This window comes from Embiotoca jacksoni, unplaced genomic scaffold (assembly GCF_022577435.1).
Source record: "Embiotoca jacksoni isolate LCO1_2020_lvr unplaced genomic scaffold, fEmbJac1.0.p SCAF_48, whole genome shotgun sequence".
Lineage (NCBI taxonomy): Eukaryota > Metazoa > Chordata > Actinopteri > Embiotocidae > Embiotoca > Embiotoca jacksoni.
The window spans coordinates 46,307-64,651 of NW_027185401.1; the positions used below are offsets into that span (position 1 = coordinate 46,307).

Sequence of the window (18,345 nt, forward strand, 5' to 3'; positions counted from 1 at the left end):
GTGGGTCTTTAAAACATATATATATGAGAGTGAAATGGATCAAATAGATTTAAATGAAGATATTGAAGAGATTAATAGAAAATTAATATTTACAGTGCTGGAAGCTGCAAATCCAGCAAGTGTTAAAGGTGAAGGAAGGATGAAGAGAAAGGCTGCCCCCTGGTGGACAGATGAGTGTTGGAGAGCAGCGACAGAAAGAAACAAAGCTCTCTTAGGTTATGAAGAAAAATCACATCACTTCCAGAATTTAATACAATACGAACAAGCAGAAACGAGAGTTCATAAAAAATCATTCTGAAAGCAAAGAGGGAAATCTGGAAGAGTTATTGGATCAGATTTGGGGGATGATTAGAAGCAGGAGAGGAATTAGAAGAGTACGGCAGGTTAGTTAAGATTATAAGATTATGGAAATAATGATTACAGACAGATTCAGATTTTCTCCGTCGGGATCTGCGCCTGTCTCTGTTTGTCGTTCCCTCCGTTTCCCCCGATCTCCCTTTTCCTGGTGTTTCCTGTCTCCCCTGTTTGTTTCTGTCCTCCAGGTGTTTCTATGTTCTGGTCTGCGTCTGGAGGGTTTGGATTCATTGGTCAGCGCCTCCAGTCACCTCCCACTACCACACCTCTTTCAGCTGGCACAGCTGCTTCTCATCCCGGTAATCACCACCTGGCAGCACGTGAACCCCGGACCTGGACTCCGCCTGCGTCCGTCCGTCCGTCCGATCGTCTCACCTGGTACCACGTTGCAAGTTCTGTAAGTCCGGTTCTGACCCCCCTTGTCTGTCTCCCGCCTGCCGCGGTCCTGCCTGTCTGTCTGCTACCAGGTGGTACGTACCTGCCGTCCTCCGTCGGTTCCTCGGAGACCACCGGGTGTCCGGCCCCCTGCTCGGCGTCGGTTCCTCGGAGACCACCTTGCTGCCCGGTGTGGAGCGCGGGGACCGGTGTCCATTGTCTGAGGCTATTAGAAGACGGTTTGTAACTTTCACCAGTCCTGTTTCTGTGCTGTGATGAACTCTAAAGCCCGACTGAACATCTTCAAACAGACCGTTCCTCTGGAAATGATCACAAAGTTGATTTGCAACAACTTTTTCAAGGATTTTAGAAACAAACGGCAGATTGGTAACTGGTCTGTAAGTTTTCCTGAAACAGCTGATCAAGAGTCGGCTTTTTAAGTACAGTTTTGATTACAGACACTTTAAAAGCTTGTGGTACATAAACGGTTACAAGAGAAAGGTTTGATCTGATCTAATATAGAAGTACTAATTAAAGGGAAGACTTCCTCGAGGAGTTTAGTTGGGATGAGATCCAAGAGACCGGTAGATGATCCAGATGAGAAAATAATTGAAGTTAGCTCGGAGATCTCAACAGGAGAGAAATGTTCAATTTGGGTGTAACAGACTAAAAGTCTGACTTTTTAAAGGAGTTACCACAAAGTTTAGGTCTGGGGTTAATTGATAAGCTCGAGTGGAAGATTACTGCCAGAATCTGGAGGAATATGATAATATGGGAGGAGTTGCTTCATATCTTTGTCCACTTTTATATAAAGTCTGAGGGCACAACACAGGACAACCTTTTGGAGAACAGAAAACTGGAGCGCAAACTGTGAACACAGAATCAAAGAAGAATCTAGAATTTAAAAACTTGAGGTGACGAGTGTTTTAAACAGGAAATGATTGAAAAGGAGGCTTGAATACAAAGTGCTTCTCTCCTCTTCCTGGAAGTGAAACTCACACAGTCACTGCTGCTGAGAGGTGAAATGGAGCAGAAAGGAGTTCAGCTGGACCGAGAAACTTTCTCTTGTTCCATCTGTCTGGATCTACTGAAGGATCCGGTGACTCTTCCATGTGGACACAGCTACTGCATGGAGTGTATTAAAGTCCACTGGGATGGACAGGACGGGACGGGAGTCTACAGCTGTCCTCAGTGCAGGCAGGACTTCATACCGAGGCCTGTCCTGGACAAAAACACCATGTTGGCAGCTTTAGTGGAGGAGCTGAAGAAGACTAGACTCCAAGCTGCTCCTGCTGATCACTGCTATGCTGGACCTGAAGATGTGGCCTGTGATGTCTGCACTGGGAGAAAACTGAAAGCTGTCAAGTCCTGTTTAGTCTGTCTGGCTTCTTATTGTGAGAAACACCTTCAGCCTCATTATGATGTCGCTCCATTAAAGAAACACAAGCTGGTGAACCCCTCCAAGAAGCTCCAGGAGAACATCTGCTCTCTTCACGACGAGGTGATGAAGATGTTCTGCCGCACAGATCGTCAGATTATCTGTTATCTCTGCTCTGTGGAGGAACATAAAGACCACGACACCGTCTCAGCTGCAGCAGAAAGGACCGAGAGGCAGAGAGAGCTCGAGGGGAGTCGAGGAAACGTCCAGCAGAAAATCCAGGACAGACAGAAAGATGTGAAGCTGCTTCAGCAGGAGGTAGAGGACATCAATCAGTCTGCTGAGAAAACACTGGAGGGCAGCGAGAAGCTCTTCACCCAGCTGATGAGTCTCCTCCAGGAAAGAAGCCGCGACGTGAAGCAGGAGGTCAGATCCCAGCAGGAAACCCAAGTGAGTCGAGTCAAAGAGCTTCAGGAGAAGCTGGAGCAGGAGATCGCTGAGCTGAAGAGGAAAGACGCCGAGCTGGAGCAGCTCTCTCACACAGAGGATCACAACGAGTTCCTGCACAACTACCCCTCAGTGTCAGCACTCAGTGAGCCTACAGACTCATCCAGCATCCATATCCGTCCTCTCACCTACTTTCAGGATGTGACAGCAGCTGTGTCAGAGGCCAGAGATAAACTACAGCAAGTTCTGGATGAAGAATGGAAGAAGATCTCAGTGTCAGTGAATGAAGTGGACGTTTTACTGTCACAACCAGAACCAAAGACCAGAGCTGGATTCTTAAGATATTCACAAGAAATCACACTGGATCCAAACACAGCATACAGACAGATGTTATTATCTGATGGGAACAGAAAAGTAACACGAATGAATCAGAATCAGTCTTATTCTGATCATCCAGACAGATTCAGTAGATGTTGTCAGGTCCTGAGTAGAGAGAGTCTGACTGGACGTTGTTACTTTGAGGTGGAGATGAGAGGAAGAGTTCTTGTAGCAGTCGCATACAAGAATATCAACAGAACAGGGTGCTGGATGGAAAGTGTGTTTGGACGTAATAACAAATCTTGGTCATTAGATTGTTCCAATAACAGTTTTCGGTACAACAACATTGAAACTCCCGTCTCAGGTCCTCCACCCTCCAGAGTGGGGGTGTACCTGGATCACAGTGCAGGTACTCTGTCCTTCTACAGCGTCTCTGAGACCATGACTCTCCTCCACAGAGTCCAGACCACGTTCACTCAGCCGCTCCACGTTGGGTTTTGGTCTGCCTTCGTTGGAAACTCTGCTGAGTTTTGTAAACTGAAATAAACTGAAGTCTTTCAGGTTTCAGTGGGTTTAAACCTGCATTTTCATTTTCCATTTCATTTTCTCTCCATCATTGAGGCGTTTCTGCTCTGAACAAAGATCTGCTGTCAATCAAGCATTATTGGCGTCACCTGGACGTCTTCTTGATAGTTGTTATCTTCATGTTAATATGTTTTATTATTGTTTTTAAGCTCTTTTCACACCGTTCCTGTCGTGAAAACCACGTATCTCTAAATTTGGTGAAGTTGAATTAGATTATTTTCTGATAATTTAAAGTGATTTAAATGTTCTTTTATAGACTGAGATGATTCTCCTGCTAAATTAACTATTTTAAAAAACCCAACAAAGCTGAAAAGGTGTTTATTTCTTAGATACGTGGTTCTCACAGGACAGCAGCGCTCCAAATATGTGATGATCTGGTTCAATATGACGCTTTACAAATCAACAATATATAAAGTAGTTGAAATGAGCAAAACCTTCAGTGACTATGACGGTAAAATTCACTTTAATCCAGCAGCAATATGAATCTAAAAACATCATATATATATAATAGGAAAACACTAACAGGGAACATTTTCTGCTTCGTGTGTACTTTTACTTTTTGTGTTTTCAGTGTATTTTTGCTGACGATACTTTTACTTCAACAAGGTTTTGAATGCAGGACTTCTAGTATTTTCAGTCTGGTATCAGAACTTTTTCTGAAATAAAGGAGCTGAATTCTTTCACTGCTTCATATATAGTAATATAGATTATTCAGAGGGAACAAAGCAGCACTTTTACTTTAATACTTTCACTAAATGTTGCTGCTAACGCTTCTGTACTTTTACCTGAGTAAGCTGTTTAATTAAGGACTTTGACTTGTAATGGAGTATCTTTGTTTTCTTTGCTGTATTTGTACTTTTACTTCAATAAATGTTCTGAATACTTCATCCACCATTTGTCTGAGTTGAATTAGAAACTAGACTAGATGTTCACACGGGGAACACGTCTGCACTACATTTAACTATAGTATGGAGGAATCTAGCAGGGATGTGTGAGTGGGATGTAGAAGATGAAACATCGGTGTGTGGTGGCCATTTTCCAATATGCTGTAAAGTATCATTACAAAGGAGGAAGCAGGAGATATAGTGGGTAAGTGGGTCTTTAAAACATATATATATGAGAGTGAAATGGATCAAATAGATTTAAATGAAGATATTGAACAGATTAATAGAAAATTAATATTTACAGTGCTGGAAGCTGCAAATCCAACAAGTGTTAAAGGTGAAGGAAGGATGAAGAGAAAGGCTGCCCCCTGGTGGACAGATGAGTGTTGGAGAGCAGCGACAGAAAGAAACAAAGCTCTCTTAGGTTATGAAGAAAAATCACATCACTTCCAGAATTTAATACAATACGAACAAGCAGAAACGAGGGTTCATAAAAAATCATTCTGAAAGCAAAGAGGGAAATCTGGAAGAGTTATTGGATCAGATTTGGGGGATGATTAGAAGCAGGAGAGGAATTAGAAGAGTACGGCAGGTTAGTTAAGATTATAAGATTATGGAAATAATGATTACAGACAGATTCAGATTTTCTCCGTCGGGATCTGCGCCTGTCTCTGTTTGTCGTTCCCTCCGTTTCCCCCGATCTCCCTTTTCCTGGTGTTTCCTGTCTCCCCTGTTTGTTTCTGTCCTCCAGGTGTTTCTATGTTCTGGTCTGCGTCTGGAGGGTTTGGATTCATTGGTCAGCGCCTCCAGTCACCTCCCACTACCACACCTCTTTCAGCTGGCACAGCTGCTTCTCATCCCGGTAATCACCACCTGGCATCACGTGAACCCCGGACCTGGACTCCGCCTGCGTCCGTCCGTCCGTCCGATCGTCTCACCTGGTACCACGTTGCAAGTTCTGTAAGTCCGGTTCTGACCCCCCTTGTCTGTCTCCCGCCTGCCGCGGTCCTGCCTGTCTGTCTGCTACCAGGTGGTACGTACCCGCCGTCCTCCGTCGGTTCCTCGGAGACCACCGGGTGTCCGGCCCCCTGCTCGGCGTCGGTTCCTCGGAGACCACCTTGCTGCCCGGTGTGGAGCGCGGGGACCGGTGTCCATTGTCTGAGGCTATTAGAAGACGGTTTGTAACTTTCACCAGTCCTGTTTCTGTGCTGTGATGAACTCTAAAGCCCGACTGAACATCTTCAAACAGACCGTTCCTCTGGAAATGATCACAAAGTTGATTTGCAACAACTTTTTCAAGGATTTTAGAAACAAACGGCAGGTTGGTAACTGGTCTGTAAGTTTTCCTGAAACAGCTGATCAAGAGTCGGCTTTTTAAGTACAGTTTTGATTACAGACACTTTAAAAGCTTGTGGTACATAAACGGTTCCAAGAGAAAGGTTTGATCTGATCTAATATAGAAGTACTAATTAAAGGGAAGACTTCCTCGAGGAGTTTAGTTGGGATGAGATCCAAGAGACCGGTAGATGATCCAGATGAGAAAATAATTGAAGTTAGCTCGGAGATCTCAACAGGAGAGAAATGTTCAATTTGGGTGTAACAGACTAAAAGTCTGACTTTTTAAAGGAGTTACCACAAAGTTTAGGTCTGGGGTTAATTGATAAGCTCGAGTGGAAGATTACTGCCAGAATCTGGAGGAATATGATAATATGGGAGGAGTTGCTTCATATCTTTGTCCACTTTTATATGAAGTCTGAGGGCACAACACAGGACAACATTTTGGAGAACAGAAAACTGGAGCGCAAACTGTGAAAACAGAATCAAAGAAGAATCTAGAATTTAAAAACTTGAGGTGACGAGTGTTTTAAACAGGAAATGATTGAAAAGGAGGCTTGAATACAAAGTGCTTCTCTCCTCTTCCTGGAAGTGAAACTCACACAGTCACTGCTGCTGAGAGGTGAAATGGAGCAGAAAGGAGTTCAGCTGGACCGAGAAACCTTCTCTTGTTCCATCTGTCTGGATCTACTGAAGGATCCGGTGACTCTTCCATGTGGGGACAGCTACTGCGTGGAGTGTATTAAAGTCCACTGGGACGGACAGGACGGGACAGGAGTCTACAGCTGTCCTCAGTGCATGAAGACTTTCATACCGAGGCCTGTCCTGGACATAAACACCATGTTGGCAGCTTTAGTGGAGGAGCTGAAGAAGACTGGACTCCAAGCTGCTCCTGCTGATCACTGCTATGCTGGACCTGAAGATGTGGCCTGTGATGTCTGCACTGGGAGAAAACTGAAAGCTGTCAAGTCCTGTTTAGTCTGTCTGGCTTCTTATTGTGAGAAACACCTTCAGCCTCATTATGATGTCGCTCCATTAAAGAAACACAAGCTGGTGAACCCCTCCAAGAAGCTCCAGGAGAACATCTGCTCTCTTCACGACGAGGTGATGAAGATGTTCTGCCGCACCGATCGTCAGATTATCTGTTATCTCTGCTCTGTGGAGGAACATAAAGACCACGACACCGTCTCAGCTGCAGCAGAAAGGACCGAGAGGCAGAGAGAGTTCGAGGGGAGTCGAGGAAACGTCCAGCAGAAAATCCAGGACAGACAGAAAGATGTGAAGCTGCTTCAGCAGGAGGTGGAGGACATCAATCAGTCTGCTGAGAAAACACTGGAGGGCAACGAGAAGCTCTTCACCCAGCTGATGAGTCTCCTCCAGGAAAGAAGCCGCGATGTGAAGCAGGAGGTCAGATCCCAGCAGGAAACCCAAGTGAGTCGAGTCAAAGAGCTTCAGGAGAAGCTGGAGCAGGAGATCGCTGAGCTGAAGAGGAAAGACGCCGAGCTGGAGCAGCTCTCACACACAGAGGATCACAACGAGTTCCTGCACAACTACCCCTCAGTGTCAGCACTCAGTGAGCCTACAGACTCATCCAGCATCCATATCCGTCCTCTCACCTACTTTCAGGATGTGACAGCAGCTGTGTCAGAGGTCAGAGATAAACTACAGCAAGTTCTGGATGAAGAATGGAAGAAGATCTCAGTGTCAGTGAAGGAAGTGGACGTTTTACTGTCACAACCAGAACCAAAGACCAGAGCTGGATTCTTAAGATATTCACAAGAAATCACACTGGATCCAAACACAGCACACAGTTACCTGTTATTATCTGATGGGAACAGAAAAGTAACAGTAATGATTCAGAATCAGTCTTATTCTGATCATCCAGACAGATTCATTGGATGTTATCAGGTCCTGAGTAGAGAGAGTCTGACTGGACGTTGTTACTTTGAGGTGGAGATGAGAGGAAGAGTTCATGTAGCAGTCGCATACAAGAATATCAACAGACAAAGTAGATTTGGAAGTAATAACAAATCTTGGTCATTAGATTGTTTCAATAACAGTCTTTTTTACAACAACATTGAAACTCCCGTCTCAGGTCCTCCATCCTCCAGAGTGGGGGTGTACCTGGATCACAGTGCAGGTACTCTGTCCTTCTACAGCGTCTCTGAGACCATGACTCTCCTCCACAGAGTCCAGACCACGTTCACTCAGCCGCTCCACGCTGGGTTCAGGTTTGTCATCGTTGGAAACTCTGCTGAGTTTTGTAAACTGAAATAAACTGAAGTCTTTCAGGTTTCAGTGGGTTTAAACCTGCATTTTCATTTTCCATTTCATTTTCTCTCCATCATTGAGGCGTTTCTGCTCTGAACAAAGATCTGCTGTCAATCAAGCATTATGGGCGTCACCTGGACGTCTTCTTGATAGTTATCTTCATGTTAATATGTTTTATTATTGTTTTTAAGCTCTTTTCACACCGTTCCTGTTGTGAAAACCACGTATCTCTAAATTTGGTGAAATTGAATTAGATTATTTTCTGATAATTTAAAGTGATTTAAATGTTCTTTTATGGACTGAGATGATTCTCCTGCTAAATTAACTATTTTAAAAAACCTGACAAAGCTGAAAAGGTGTTTATTTCTTAGATACGTGGTTCTCACAGGACAGCAGCGCTCCAAATATGTGATGATCTGGTTCAATATGACGCTTTACAAATCAACAATATATAAAGTAGTTGAAATGAGCAAAACCTTCAGTGACTATGACGGTAAAATTCACTTTAATCCAGCAGCAATATGAATCTAAAAACATCATATATATATAATAGGAAAACACTAACAGGGAACATTTTCTGCTTCGTGTGTACTTTTACTTTTTGTGTTTTCAGTGTATTTTTGCTGACGATACTTTTACTTCAACAAGGTTTTGAATGCAGGACTTCTAGTATTTTCAGTCTGGTATCAGAACTTTTTCTGAAATAAAGGAGCTGAATTCTTTCACTGCTTCATATATAGTAATATAGATTATTCAGAGGGAACAAAGCAGCACTTTTACTTTAATACTTTCACTAAATGTTGCTGCTAACGCTTCTGTACTTTTACCTGAGTAAGCTGTTTAATTAAGGACTTTGACTTGTAATGGAGTATCTTTGTTTTCTTTGTTGTATTTGTACTTTTACTTCAATAAATGTTCTGAATACTTCATCCACCATTTGTCTGAGTTGAATTAGACAACATGATGCTGCTGTTTCACAAACTGACCACCAGAGGGAGCACTCTGCCCACTGACAGCGCTGGTTGCTGCTGAAGACTCTCAAAGGTCATGAAATGTAATCTTCCAGCCTTTGGTGCAGATCCCTGTGAGAGAGGAACGCCCCTCAGCTTCATCAATATGTTCAGGCTGAGAAAGTTTCTTCCTGAAATGACTTCCATGATAAATCAAATCCCGGCTCTGTGCTGAGCACGGTCACCTCAGAGCAGAAAGCTTCTCCGTGTGGACGTTGGACGGTCTCACGTTGTCTGCTTGGTTTTCTCCAGCTGCTCTGTTTTCCTGCCAGTTTAGATACTTGCAGGTCGGTTAACTGGTAAATCTGCTAGCTGTGAATGTGTTGGTCAGTTAACAGCTTGTCCCGGCTGTATTCTGTATCTCTGCAAAGTTTAGAAATGAATGCTGGTAATTGTAAAAGTCAGATAAAGTACATTGTGGTGTCGTCACATGCTGCATATGCTGACATTTATGAACACGTCCAAAGGTTTTCTTGAATGAGAATTAACGGTTTGTTTCACTCAAATTCTCCCCAAAATCAAACAAACAGATGTTTTGCATTTAGATCTGGAGGTGTGCAGATATAGTTTGTATTCTCGACCTCAGAAAGAGGTTGTTTACCCCCAAAAGAAAAACCCAAGTTCGCTAAAGATTCTCTTCCTTGTTTTTCCAGAAGCTTCTAAATGCATGTCGTGGTCTTTGTCAGTAAACTGTAATGTAGAAACACACCAAGTCATTCAAGGGTTCCTGAACTTTTGCCTTTTTTCTACCCTGTAGAACAACACTGAAGACATTTAAAACTCATATCTATTTCCTTTGAAATGTATTTTTCAGCTGTATGGCTCTCCACTTCTAGAAATAAGTAGTGCTCACCACAAATCCATTTAAAAATCCCTTCTGCTGGTACTTTTAATCCTTTGATCCAGATTGAATTTGTATGGTACGTACTGCTTCCAAGAAACAGCTGTAAGCACAGACTCTAAATTCAGACTCTGAAAATGTCTCCTGACTTCTCCCTCCTCCTTGATTTGATGTTTTACCAAACCATCCATATAAATGGAAACAGTCGGACCTCAAATCACGTTGAAAACGAGCTTTTTCATCCCGACCGTCTTTTGAGCTCGATCACGTTACATTTGAATCACGACACAATCAGACTTCTTTTGTCGTCTCTCCTCAAACATTGAAGCGCTGAGGTTTAGATGATGAGGAGAGAGAAAGTTCTTCAGGACATGAGAATCCAGAGTTGTGCTGCCGGTACAGACCTGTACTGAGCCGGCTAAAGCAGAGGAAACAAGCACGGGACAATTCTTTTACTTTTGATATCAGTGTTACTCACCTTCGACCACCGACATGAAACGGGAGGTCCAATTCATATTCTATCTTCAGGATCCCTCTGCAGGTCACTCACATGGTTGAAGAGAATCTCTTTTCAATAAGTGACCTTTTCAAACGACAAAACCAAACACAGACCTCGTCCATCTTTATGGAATCAGATCAAATGTAGTAACGGCTGAAAAAGGCTGCTTAAATCTGAAATGAAGATGTTTCCAGTGAGCACAGAAACAGAAGTGAACCTTCAACCTGCTTCTCGTCTCGCTCGTCACGTCTCCGCTTCTCAACAACGTTGGACTTTGTTCTTCTTTCAACCTGAACGTCTCCTCGTCGGCTCGTTGCAGGTCTCCGCGTTCTGTTTCCGGTTTCCTGTCTCAGCTCGCTTTGGGACAGACGGGCTAAAAAGACGTAGCGGACGGTGAGGACGTCCTGTTCAATGTTTCCTTTAGTCACTAGATTTCTAATCCAAATGAAGAAGCAGCAGCAGCCGGCCAGGCAGCATGTGTTTCCTTCATGTTAGCGGTGACAGAGTGCTGCACCTGTTACCTGTTCTTCTGATCTTTTAGCTTTCTGCTGAAGAGGTTTCATCTTTGTGACCGTTGTCCATCGTGGAAGATGAACAGCTGAGCAACAGCAATATTTAAAGAGACTCTGATACTAAACATAGTGTTCTTCTTCTGGAGTGACAACAAAGTGATGAAAGAAGACTTGTTTAAAAAACAAAAGGGATATTTTTCTTCGTGACATATAGAGATTGCTGGATTTGATCCTATTTGCTCCGAGCTAATCAACAAGGTCATATGTTATCGTGACGTTGTGAATTGTATAGATTGTCACTAAATGTTCACGTGTACGATGATTTAAGCCTTTGTAATGTTTTACAGGAGTTATTTGAACTATTTTAGCGCCTCCATCTGAGGCAGCGTTCTCCCGTATCCAAGTGAAATTAGAACAAATAACTGGCCTTTATTGTGTGAATGCTGATTCAGCATTTACACTGTTGACATCCTGTTTCTGACTTCTTCCACGCGGTTTGTTTTGGTCGCTCACTACTTCTGCATACTCACCGAGTTCAACCATTCACATTTGAAATTGTTCAACTCTTTCAGGACATTTACGCCGACATTCAACTTTTTTCAAACATTTATCATTTTTTTGAACATATTTGTAACATTTGAGTGAATGAGGAGATTCTTCAACTCCTCTCAAACTTTCTGTCGTTGTCACAACAGCAGTCAGACATCATCTGTTAGAAAAATGACTCCGAGGCTGAATTCAAAATCAAACACATCGGACATTTATTCTTGCAAGAAGGAGCAAATACATGTTCACTCAAAGAAAGGTGTCCAGCATTGCTCGAAGTCTCTCCTCCGTAGTTCAGCTTTTATACAGCGTGACAAACAGTTGACAGTCATCCCCACTTCCTCTGTAGATCTGATTTTGTAGATAGTACTGAGTGAGGTCGTAGGTCACCAGATAAAGGTACAGAGACGTTGTAACTGAGACTAGAGAACCATGTTGTGCAGATAAATGGGTTCATCTTTCCTGAGACAACAGGAACATGTTATGCAACAGATAGACAAACATTTGACAAGTATGATGAGCTCATTATTTCCCATCATCATCTCTCTCAGATTCCTCACGTTTCCCGTGTTTCTTTGTCTGACTGATTATTTGTGGAACGTGTCCGAGCCGTCCTCTCCTGAGTCGCAGCTCCGCCTCACCTGCTCCTGATCACAAGTGACAAAACTGCACTCAGTGAACTCATCAGCTTCTCCTGCTGAAATTATCTGGTCCTTCAACTACTCTGTGCCAAATGAAGTCACGCCAGGTGGTAGTTTCAGTCTCTGTGTAACTTGTTTAACTTGTTTTTTTGTTGTTGCTTCCTGGATTGCAGCCTGTTCAGTCATCAGCTCCTGTCTGCCTCGCCCCGTATGCGTCTTTTGGTTAAGTTTGATTATAAAATGCGTTTCTTTTTGTTAAATCCCTGATGTGCTCCGTCTTTGCTGCGGCCAAGAACACAAAATATACAAAAATAATATAAAATGCTGGTTTATTAAGGACTTTGACTTCTAATGGAGTATCTTTGTTTTCTTTGCTGTATTTGTACTTTTACTTCAATAAATGTTCTGAATACTTCATCCACCATTTGTCTGAGTTGAATTTGAAACTAGATTAGATGTTCACACGGGGAACACGTCTGCACTACATTTAACTATAGTATGGAGGAATCTAGCAGGGATGTGTGAGTGGGATGTAGAAGATGAAACATCGGTGGGTGGTGGCCATTTTCCAATATGTTGGAAAGTATCTTTACAAAGGAGGAAGCAGGAGATATAGTGGGTAAGTGGGTCTTTAAAATATATATATGTGAGAGAGAAATGGATCAAATAGATTTAAATTAAGATATTGAAGAGATTGATAGCAAATTAATATTTACAGTGCTGGAAGCTGCAAATCCAACAAGTGTTAAAGGTGAAGGAAGGATGAAGAGAAAGGCTGCCCCCTGGTGGACAGATGAGTGTTGGAGAACAGCGACAGAAAGAAACAAAGCTCTCTTAGGTTATGAAGAAAAATCACATCACTTCGAGAATTTAATACAATACGAACAAGCAGAAATGAGGGTTCATAAAAAAAAATCATTGGTAAACAGCAGTGTCGGATGGGGAGAGGGCAGAGATGACGGCAGAAGCACCAACAGAAATCCACAACTCTGCCAAGCTGACAGTAGAAGGTGAGAGAGGAAGAGAAAGGACACGATCAGCTCATCCTGCTGTTCTTGAACGAAGAGACGATACTAACAGTCCAACTGATTCCCCCGTTTTACTTTAGAGGAGCTGAGAAGAGAAAGAGGAGGACTTACATCTCCAGGGAAGGATGGACATTTGTTACACAACGTGAAAGCGTTTCGGTAGTTCAGCAACGATGAAATTGTTTTTATAATCAGGTTTGGGAAGTGGGGAGACGACCTCGTTGTTTGGAAGGAAGCTGTGATCATCCCGATCGGGAAACCGGGCAAAGACTCATCAAATCCAACCAATTACAGACCGACTAACATCTCACGTAGGTATGAGGTTACGGAAATAATGATTCCACACAGATTCAGATTTTCTCCGTCGGGATCTGCGCCTGTCTCTGTTTGTCGTTCCCTCCGTTTCCCCCGATCTCCCTTTTCCTGGTGTTTCCTGTCTCCCCTGTTTGTTTCTGTCCTCCAGGTGTTTCTATGTTCTGGTCTGCGTCTGGAGGGTTTGGATTCATTGGTCAGCGCCTCCAGTCACCTCCCACTACCACACCTCTTTCAGCTGGCACAGCTGCTTCTCATCCCGGTAATCACCACCTGGCATCACGTGAACCCCGGACCTGGACTCCGCCTGCGTCCGTCCGTCCGTCCGATCGTCTCACCTGGTACCACGTTGCAAGTTCTGTAAGTCCGGTTCTGACCCCCCTTGTCTGTCTCCCGCCTGCCGCGGTCCTGCCTGTCTGTCTGCTACCAGGTGGTACGTACCCGCCGTCCTCCGTCGGTTCCTCGGAGACCACCGGGTGTCCGGCCCCCTGCTCGGCGTCGGTTCCTCGGAGACCACCTTGCTGCCCGGTGTGGAGCGCGGGGACCGGTGTCCATTGTCTGAGGCTATTAGAAGACGGTTTGTAACTTTCACCAGTCCTGTTTCTGTGCTGTGATGAACTCTAAAGCCCGACTGAACATCTTCAAACAGACCGTTCCTCTGGAAATGATCACAAAGTTGATTTGCAACAACTTTTTCAAGGATTTTAGAAACAAACGGCAGGTTGGTAACTGGTCTGTAAGTTTTCCTGAAACAGCTGATCAAGAGTCGGCTTTCTAAGTACAGTTTTGATTACAGACACTTTAAAAGCTTGTGGTACATAAACGGTTCCATGAGAAAGGTTTGATCTGATCTAATATAGAAGTACTAATTAAAGGGAAGACTTCCTCGAGGAGTTTAGTTGGGATGAGATCCAAGAGACCGGTAGATGATCCAGATGAGAAAATAATTGAAGTTAGCTTGGAGATCTCAACAGGAGAGAAATGTTCAATTTGGGTGTAACAGACTAAAAGTCTGACTTTTTAAAGGAGTTACCACAAAGTTTAGGTCTGGGGTTAATTGATAAGCTCGAGTGGAAGATTACTGCCAGAATCTGGAGGAATATGATAATATGGGAGGAGTTGTTTCATATCTTTGTCCACTTTTATATAAAGTCTGAGGGCACAACACAGGACAACATTTTGGAGAACAGAAAACTGGAGTGCAAATTGTGAACACAGAATCAAAGAAGGATCTAGAATTTAAAAACTTGAGGTGACGAGTGTTTTAAACAGGAAATGATTGAAAAGGAGGCTTGACTACAAAGTGCTTCTCTCCTCTTCCTGGAAGTGAAACTCACACAGTCACTGCTGCTGAGAGGTGAAATGGAGCAGAAAGGAGTTCAGCTGGACCGAGAAACCTTCTCTTGTTCCATCTGTCTGGATCTACTGAAGGATCTGGTGACTCTTCCATGTGGACACAACTACTGCATGGAGTGTATTAAAGTCCACTGGGACGGACAGGACGGGACAGGAGTCTACAGCTGTCCTCGGTGCAGGCAGGACTTCATACCGAGGCCTGTCCTGGACAAAAACACCATGTTGGCAGCTTTAGTGGAGGAGCTGAAGAAGACTGGACTCCAAGCTGCTCCTGCTGATCACTGCTATGCTGGACCTGAAGATGTGGCCTGTGATGTCTGCACTGGGAGAAAACTGAAAGCTGTCAAGTCCTGTTTATTCTGTCTTGTTTCTTATTGTGAGAAACACCTTCAGCCTCATTATGATGTCGCTCCATTAAAGAAACACAAGCTGGTGAACCCCTCCAAGAAGCTCCAGGAGAACATCTGCTCTCTTCACGACGAGGTGATGAAGATGTTCTGCCGCACCGATCGTCAGATTATCTGTTCTCTCTGCTCTGTGGAGGAACATAAAGACCACGACACCGTCTCAGCTGCAGCAGAAAGGACCGAGAGGCAGAGAGAGCTCGAGGGGAGTCGAGGAAACGTCCAGCAGAAAATCCAGGACAGACAGAAAGATGTGAAGCTGCTTCAGCAGGAGGTGGAGGACATCAATCAGTCTGCTGAGAAAACACTGGAGGGCAGCGAGAAGCTCTTCACCCAGCTGATGAGTCTCCTCCAGGAAAGAAGCCGCGATGTGAAGCAGGAGGTCAGATCCCAGCAGGAAACCCAAGTGAGTCGAGTCAAAGAGCTTCAGGAGAAGCTGGAGCAGGAGATCGCTGAGCTGAAGAGGAAAGACGCCAAGCTGGAGCAGCTCTCACACACAGAGGATCACAACGACTTCCTGCACAACTACCCCTCAGTGTCAGCACTCAGTGAGCCTACAGACTCATCCAGCATCCATATCCGTCCTCTCACCTACTTTCAGGATGTGACAGCAGCTGTGTCAGAGGCCAGAGATAAACTACAGCAAGTTCTGGATGAAGAATGGAAGAAGATCTCAGTGTCAGTGAAGGAAGTGGACGATTTACTGTCACACCCAAAGACCAGAGCTGGATTCTTAAGATATTCACAAGAAATCACACTGGATCCAAACACAGCATACAGACAGATGTTATTATCTGATGGGAACCGAAAAGTAACACGAATGGATCAGAATCAGTCTTATTCTGATCATCCAGACAGATTCATTGGATGTTGTCAGGTCCTGAGTAGAGAGAGTCTGACTGGACGTTGTTACTTTGAGGTGGAGATGAGAGGAAGAGGAGGAGTTGATGTAGCAGTCGCATACAAGAATATCAACAGAACAGGGAGCGTGATGGAAAGTGTGTTTGGACGTAATAACAAATCTTGGTCATTAGATTGTTCCAATAACAGTCTTTGGTACAACAACATTGAAACTCCCGTCTCAGGTCCTCCACCCTCCAGAGTGGGGGTGTACCTGGATCACAGTGCAGGTACTCTGTCCTTCTACAGCGTCTCTGAGACCATGACTCTCCTCCACAGAGTCCAGACCACGTTCACTCAGCCGCTCCACGCTGGGTTTTTGTCTGCTTTCGTTGGAGACTCTGCTGAGTTTTGTAAACTGAAATAAACTGAAGTCTTTCAGGTTTCAGTGGGTTTAAACCTGCATTTTCATTTTCCATTTCATTTTCTCTCCATCATTGAGGCGTTTCTGCTCTGAACAAAGATCTGCTGTCAATCAAGCATTATGGGCGGCCCCCGGACGTCTTCTTGATAGTTGTTATCTTCATGTTAATATGTTTTATTATTGTTTTTAAGCTCTTTTCACACCGTTCCTGTAGTGAAAACCACGTATCTCTAAATGTGGTGAAGTTGAATTAGATTATTTTCTGATAATTTAAAGTGATTTAAATGTTCTTTTATGGACTGAGATGATTCTCCTGCTAAATTAACTATTTTAAAAAACGTGACAAAGCTGAAAAGGTGTTTATTTCTTAGATACGTGGTTCTCACAGGACAGCAACGCTCCAAATATGTGATGATCTGGTTCAATATGACGCTTTACAAATCAACAATATATAAAGTAGTTGAAATGAGCAAAACCTTCAGTGACTATGATGGTAAAATTCACTTTAATCCAGCAGCAATATGAATCTAAAAACATCACATATATAATAGGAAAACACTAACAGGGAACGTTTTCTGCTTCGTGTGTACTTTTACTTTTTGTGTTTTCAGTGTATTTTTGCTGACGATACTTTTACTCCAACAAGGTTTTGAATGCAGGACTTCTAGTATTTTCAGTCTGGTATCAGAACTTTTTCTGAAATAAAGGAGCTGAATTCTTTCACTGCTTCATATATAGTAATATAGATTATTCAGAGGGAACAAAGCAGCACTTTTAATTTAATACTTTCACTAAATGTTGCTGCTAACGCTTCTGTACTTTTACCTGATTAAGCTGTTTAATTAAGGACTTTGACTTGTAATGGAGTATCTTTGTTTTCTTTGCTGTATTTGTACTTTTACTTCAATAAATGTTCTGAATACTTCATCCACCATTTGTCTGAGTTGAATTTGAAACTAGATTAGATGTTCACACGGGGAACACGTCTGCACTACATTTAACTATAGTATGGAGGAATCTAGCAGGGATGTGTGAGTGGGATGTAGAAGATGAAATATCGGTGGGTGGTGGCCATTTTCCAATATGCTGTAAAGTATCATTACAAAGGAGGAAGCAGGAGATATAGTGGGTAAGTGGGTCTTTAATATATATATATATATATATATATGAGAGAGAAATGGATCAAATAGATTGAAATGAAGATATTGAAGAGATTAATAGAAAATTAATATTTACAGTGCTGGAAGCTGCAAATCCAACAAGTGTTAAAGGTGAAGGAAGGATGAAGAGAAAGGCTGCCCCCTGGTGGACAGATGAGTGTTGGAGAGCAGCGACAGAAAGAAACAAAGCTCTCTTAGGTTATGAAGAAAAATCACATCACTTCCAGAATTTAATACAATACGAACAAGCAGAAACGAGAGTTCATAAAAAAAATCATTCTGAAAGCAAAGAGGGAAATCTGGAAGAGTTATTGGATCAGATTTGGGGGATGATTAGAAGCAGGAGAGGAATTAGAAGAGTACGGCAGGTTAGTTAAGATTATAAGATTATGGAAATAATGATTCCACACAGATTCAGATTTTCTCCGTCGGGATCTGCGCCTGTCTCTGTTTGTCGTTCCCTCCGTTTCCCCCGATCTCCCTTTTCCTGGTGTTTCCTGTCTCCCCTGTTTGTTTCTGTCCTCCAGGTGTTTCTATGTTCTGGTCTGCGTCTGGAGGGTTTGGATTCATTGGTCAGCGCCTCCAGTCACCTCCCACTACCACACCTCTTTCAGCTGGCACAGCTGCTTCTCATCCCGGTAATCACCACCTGGCAGCACGTGAACCCCGGACCTGGACTCCACCTGCGTCCGTCCGTCCGTCCGATCGTCTCACCTGGTACCACGTTGCAAGTTCGGTAAGTCCGGTTCTGACCCCCCTTGTCTGTCTCCCGCCTGCCGCGGTCCTGCCTGTCTGTCTGCTACCAGGTGGTACGTACCCGCCGTC

The 18,345-nt window shown here is 43.6% G+C and overlaps 2 protein-coding genes across 2 annotated transcripts; both read left to right on the forward strand.

Moving 5' to 3' along the window:
• The first annotated feature begins 429 nt into the window (after positions 1-429).
• LOC138210862 (tripartite motif-containing protein 16-like) lies at positions 430-4,293 on the forward strand. The gene has a single exon (XM_069170203.1). The coding sequence runs from the start codon at positions 1,754-1,756 to the stop codon at positions 3,416-3,418; it is 1,665 nt and encodes a 554-aa protein (XP_069026304.1). The 5' UTR covers positions 430-1,753; the 3' UTR covers positions 3,419-4,293.
• Positions 4,294-4,979: 686 nt separating this feature from the next.
• Positions 4,980-7,974, forward strand: LOC138210867 (tripartite motif-containing protein 16-like). The gene has a single exon (XM_069170209.1). The coding sequence runs from the start codon at positions 6,304-6,306 to the stop codon at positions 7,951-7,953; it is 1,650 nt and encodes a 549-aa protein (XP_069026310.1). The 5' UTR covers positions 4,980-6,303; the 3' UTR covers positions 7,954-7,974.
• Positions 7,975-18,345: the final 10,371 nt, after the last annotated feature.

Bases quoted from the DNA above. Each gene is read 5' to 3' on its own strand.
- LOC138210867 (XM_069170209.1), top strand. From the start codon at position 6,304: ATGGAGCAGAAAGGAGTTCAGCTGGACCGAGAAACCTTCTCTTGTTCC.
- LOC138210862 (XM_069170203.1), top strand. From the start codon at position 1,754: ATGGAGCAGAAAGGAGTTCAGCTGGACCGAGAAACTTTCTCTTGTTCC.